At 43.1% G+C, this 6,000-nt stretch overlaps 1 protein-coding gene across 1 annotated transcript in view; it reads left to right on the forward strand.

The window, feature by feature from the left end:
- The window catches only part of LOC141078039 (uncharacterized), a 65,903-nt gene extending 60,465 nt beyond the window's left edge, over positions 1-5,438 (forward strand). Inside the window, exon 7 of the mRNA XM_073564845.1 lies at positions 4,115-5,438. Within this exon, the coding sequence (XP_073420946.1) occupies positions 4,115-5,385 (1,271 nt within the window). The 3' untranslated portion in view covers positions 5,386-5,438. The remainder of the gene's footprint in view (positions 1-4,114) is intronic.
- Positions 5,439-6,000: the final 562 nt, after the last annotated feature.

The following is a 6,000-nucleotide window of genomic DNA, read 5'->3' on the forward strand; positions in this document are numbered from 1 at the left end:
AGTATAAACTTTATTACCCTCACCCACAAAGCTCTCCATGGCTCAGCACCACCCTACATCTCCTCCCTTGTTTCAGTATACCACCCTACCCGCGCCCTCCATTCTGCTGATGACCTGAGGTTAGCATCCTCCATAATCAGAACCTCCAACTCCCGTCTCCAAGACTATACCCGTGCTGCGCCAATTCTTTGGAATGCACTTCCCAGGTCAATATTAGTCCCCAATCCCCACAATTTTTAGCGTGCCCTGAAAATGCATTTATTCAGGCTGGCCTACCGCCTCAACACATTAACCTAATCTATCCCTGTGTGGCACAGCCAAAAGTCTTACCATAACCAGGTTCCCCGCATCATGTTCCCACATGCTTTATGCATCCATTAGCCCTCTGTGTCTGTACTGTTACACACTTAACATTATGGCTGGTCCTTACAATCAGGGCAACTGTTACCACCCACCTTTCGTGTCTACCTCTTTCCTCATAGACTGTAAGCTTGCGAGCAGGGCCCTCATTCCTCTTGGTATCTGTTATGATCTATATGATTATTGTTATGCTGTAATGTCTATTGTCTGTACAAGTCCCCTCTGAAATGTACAGTGCTGTGGAATATGTCGGCGCTATAGAAATAAAATTTATTATCTCATCCAACACCTGGATCCGACAAATTGTAGGGTCAGGTCTGGAGTTAAGATTCCACCACTGGCCGCCATGAAGATACATGCAGACTCCAGTACAGTCCTCTCAAGAAAAACAGGAAAGTCTGGACAAACATGTCCTGGAAGAAGTTCCAGAAGAGGAAAGGAAGGAAGGTTTTTACTCCCCCCTATTTCTCATAAAAAAACAGACAACTCCTGGAGGACGATTATAAATTTGAAAGGCCTCAACAAATATCTGATAGTCCCATCATTCAAAATGGAAACATTAAGATCAGCGGTGAAGCTCCTCTTTCCTCAGTGCTACATGGCAGTCCTGGACCTCAAGGATGCTTATTATCCTGTCCCGATCCGGCAACAAGATCGCAATTACCTCAGGGTAGCGGTCCAGATGAGGTCTCAATTGCGTCACTTTCAGTACAGGGCTCTGCCCTTTGGGGTAGCGATAGCCCCCCCGAGTCTTCACAAAATTAATTGCAGAGGTCACAGTGCATCTCAGGGAAGAAGACACTTAGATGATAACATATCTGGATGACTTCTTGATAGTGGGAATCTCTCTCACTGTCAAGAACCAGTCAAAATAGTGATGGAGACACTACATACATTGGGATGGCAGCTGAACTTCAAAAAATCCAAACTGGAACCAGCAATGATCCAGAATTTCTTAGGCTTAACAATGGACTCGGTGGTGCAGGAGTGTCGCCTCCCAAAGGAGAAAGATAAGATCAAAAATTTAATCGTGACAATAAAAAAAAAAACAGAAATGACTCTGAGAAGGGCCATGTCAGTGTTGGGGTCCCTAACCTCCTGCATACCAGCAGTAAAATAGGCCCAGTTCCACACAAGAGAACTTCAGTGGTGTGTGCTACAAAACGACCTAAGGCTTCAGGGACAGTTAGAGCAAAAGCTCACCCTCCCGGAACCTGTACTCCAGTCACTCAGGTGGTGGTTACAGATAGAGTCCTCTCCGAGAGGAGTACCCTGGATGTACACAGCCTCCAAGGTAGTCACAACGGACGCCAGTCCTTGGGGGTGGGGAGCCCATCTAGACACACTATGGCTCCAGGATCCCTGGGCCCAGGAGGAAAGAAATCTATCCTCAAAAGATTGGGAACTGCTAGCAATCGAAAAGGCACTGAAAGGATTGTTGACACACCTAAGCGGACACCAGGTGAGAGTCCTATCAGACAACCGAACGGCGGTCGCATATATGAACCACCAGGGGGTACCCGTTCTCAGTCCCTGATGCAAATAGCAAAAAGGATCATGACTGGCAGAACACCAGTTCCTTTCATTATCGGCCCTGCATATTCGAGGCGTGGAGAACCTGAAGGCAGACTTTCTGAGCAGGAACCACTTGAGGCAAGGAGAATGGTACCTAAGAGTCAATTTTTCAACAGCTTGTGCATATGTGGGGGAGACCCAACATAGATCTCTTCGCCTCAAAAGCCAACAGGAAGGTTCAAAAATTCTGCTCACTAAGTCCAGCAGACAGGCCATTGGCAGTAGACGTCTTCAGGATAGAGTGGACATCAGGTCTCCTGTATGCCTTCCCTCCAATATGCCTCATTCCAGCAGTTCTGAGGAAGGTCAGGGGGAACAAAGCCAGAGTGATTGTGATAGCTCCATTTTGGCCGAAAAGACCATGGTTCTACTGGCTGAGTGATTAGCTCCCTTTTGGCCGAAAAGACCATGGTTCTACTGGCTGAGTGATGTCGGTGACGGGACCCATGGGTGCTCCCGGAAGACCACGACCTCATAACACAGGGTCACTTAATTACCCTCAGAAGTCCGGACTGCATTTGACAGCCTGGAATTTGAAAGGTCACTACTAGAGAAGAAGGGATTCTCAGCAGGGTTAATATCCACCTTACTCAGTATCAGAAAACCAGTGACTACAAGAATTTATGGAAGGACATGGAAAAAATTCTTATCTACCTCGGGCCCAATACCAGAAGGGGAAGTCCCGATAGTGGCAATACTGGAATTTCTGAAAAAAGGTTTAGAGTTGGGGTTAGCTGTCAGTACCCTCAAATTACACGTCTCAGCCCTGGCAGCCTTATTCAACTGTGACCTAGCAAACAATAGGTGGGTGGCCAGATTTATCCGGGCCTGTACTAGAGCTGGCTCTGTCCTGTCCACTACTCCTCCTCCTTGGGGTCTAAATTTAGTCCTATCATCTCTGACAGAAAGTCCATTTGAACCACTAAACACAACATCAGCAGACCCTCCCTACACTCGGGTCATGGACAATAGTGTTAAAATTAGACCCAGCATATCTTCCTAAGGTGGTATCGAAATTCCACATGGCTCAGGAGATGGTCTTACCATCCTTTTGTCCTAACCCCAGTAACCAGAAGGATGAGAGACTTCATTGCCTAGACGTTAGGAGATGTATCCTGCAGTATTTAGAGGTGACAAGACCCTGGAGAAAACAGGGCCTTATTTGTCTCATACCATGGGGCAAGAAAGGGCCTTAAAGCCTCTAAACAGACTATAGCTAGATGGGTGAGAGAGGCCATCATGCTAGCGTATAGTAATGCAGGCAGGGCTGTTCCAGAGGGCCTAAAAGCCCACTCCACGAGGGCCATGGCGACGTCTTGGGTGGAGAGAGCTGACGCCTCCATCGACCAAATCTGTAAGGCGGCCACTTGGTCCTCTCCATCTACCTTTTTCAAACATTATAGATAAGATCTATCTGCTACCTCTGATCTCACATTCGGGAGAAGAGTGTTACAAGCAGTGATCCCTCCCTAAGAGAATACAAATCTCTGTAACTCTCTCGTGGTGCCGTCATGTTATAATGGAAAAACACGAGTATTACATACCTACTAATGTATTTTTTCATGAGGCATGACGGCACCCTTATATTCCCTCCCTATTGCTCACATCATTAGTTGGGTGCATTATTAGCGTTATACACTCCCTTGGGTGTTGGAAATTTAGTAGTATAAAGGATGTATTATTTATATGTACACTAACCTGCGAAGTTCCTCTCGTGCTCTGTAAAACAACTGATGCGGAGAGAGGAACCGCCTCTTTTATCTTGAAGGCTTCCTGTCCTTGTTGGGCAGATCCCCTCTCTTGTGGTGCCGTAATGTCTCATGAAAAAACACATAACCAGGTATGTAATACCCGTGTTTTCCAATGACAGATGATGGACCTGAGTGGGGACTTGTTTTTGTGAGATGAGAATTGGTATTATTTTCGCCTACATAACATTGATTGGTTTCTTTTTATTCGATATTTGGGAGGCAGAATGAACAAACAGTTGAACACCACACACTACTGGTTCATCCAAGAAGGTTTTCTATTAGACTGTGAACTCTCATTGTCTTGGTAAATAGTTAAAGTTTTTTACATAACTTGCCATTTTTATGGACAGTGTAAGTATAAATGTTCAAAAATATAAAACTCAAGGATATTTTATTAGAAAATAATAATTGTTTTTTTATCTTAGCAGATGACTGTATCAGGAGATCAGAGGGACAGCTGACATCTTCAATTTTTAAATCAGATTATCTTGAGATCCTACAAGATACAACTGAAGTGTTTGCTGTTACTCCAGATATATCATCATCCATTCACAGCAAAGATCTGTCATCTGATCCTATGAAACGGGTCCCATCTTCTGATTCATTACTGACTACAAAGGAAAATCAAAGTCACAAAAGAGGCATTAAAGAACAAACTGCTCCTAAAGCAAATAAGTCATTTTCATGTTCAGAATGTGGGAAATGTTTTAACAGAAAATGGAATCTTACGCTACACCAAACAACCCACACAGGGGAGAAGCCTTTTTCATGTTCAGAATGTGGGAAATGTTTTAGCCAGAAATTACATTTGGTTAATCACCAGAGAACTCACACTGGGGAGAAGCCTTTTTCATGTTCAGATTGTGGGAAATGTTTTAACCATAAATGGAAACTTACGCTACACCAAAGAACCCACATAGGGGAGAAGCCTTTTTCATGTTCAGAATGTGGGAAATGTTTTAACCAGAAATCATATTTGGTTAATCACCAGAGAACTCACACAGGGGAGAAGCCTTTTTCATGTTCAGAATGTGGGAAATGTTTTAAGCAGAAATCATATTTGGTTAAGCATCAGAAAACTCACACAGGGGAGAAGCCTTTTTCATGTTCAAAATGTGGGAAATGTTTTATCCAGAAATCAGATTTAGTTAAGCATCAGAGAACTCACACAGGGGAGAAGCCTTTTTCATGTTCAAAATGTGGGAAATATTTTAAATTGAAATCGGTTCTTTATCGCCATCAGAGAACTCACACAGGGGAGAAGCCTTTTTCATGTTCAGAATGTGGGAAATGTTTTGCACATAAATCAGCTTTTGTTAACCACCAGAGAACTCACACAGGGGAGAAGCCTTTTTCATGTTCAGAATGTGGGAAATGTTTTATCCAGAAATCAGATTTAGTTAAGCACCAGAGAACTCACACAGGGGAGAAACCTTTTTCATGTTCAAAATGTGGGAAATGTTTTAAATTGAAATCGGTTCTTGATCGCCATCAGAGAACTCACACAGGGGAGAAGCCTTTTTCATGTTCAGAATGTGGGAAATGTTTTGTCCAGAATTCAGATTTGGTTAATCACCTGAGAACTCACACAGGGGAGAAGCCTTTTTCCTGTTCAGAATGTTTGAAATGTTTTAACCAGAAAGCGCTTCTTGTTAGACATCAGAGCAGTCACACAGAGGAGAAGCCTTCATTTTCTTAATGTGGGAAATATTTTACTTGGAAATTAACTGTTAATAAACATCAGAGACGTCACATAGGGGAGAAGCCTTTTTATATTCATAATGTTGGAATAGTTTTGACCAAAATTGAATCTTCTTAAATGGGTTGTCTCTTGTCATTCCTCATGTTTGCTGCCAAAAGGATAAAACTAAGCTTTATTAATTCCAAATGTAAATCTATACACATAATTCACCCCCTGAAGATTAGTCAGTAGGTGACTAATAGAAAAAACATATACCCCACAGTTCAGTATATAGGGTGAGGTGACGTATACACACTCACTCTCCAAGCCTCTCATTTCTACGGGTTTCATCGTCCTCACCAAAGGCGACTCATCAGGAGACTCTTTTAATATTGACCTATATTCAAGCGAGACTAGACAAAAAAAACCTAAAATCATGTTATCCGAAACAGTCAGAAAACTAGCCACATATTGGCAGACCCCAGACCTCAAACTAAATCCAGTGTCAGGAATAGATAGTGTGTGACAATACAGTATAATTCTTGTGTTTTTCTCCTATAGGGACTGCCCTAGTTTGGTAATGTACCTGCTGTTAATTAGTAGTGCAGACAGATTGTCCTAGACTAAACTCAG

Source organism: Dendrobates tinctorius, unplaced genomic scaffold, assembly GCF_039654945.1.
Source record: "Dendrobates tinctorius isolate UK_male_01 unplaced genomic scaffold, ASM3965494v1 ptg000491l, whole genome shotgun sequence".
NCBI classification, from domain to species: domain Eukaryota; kingdom Metazoa; phylum Chordata; class Amphibia; order Anura; family Dendrobatidae; genus Dendrobates; species Dendrobates tinctorius.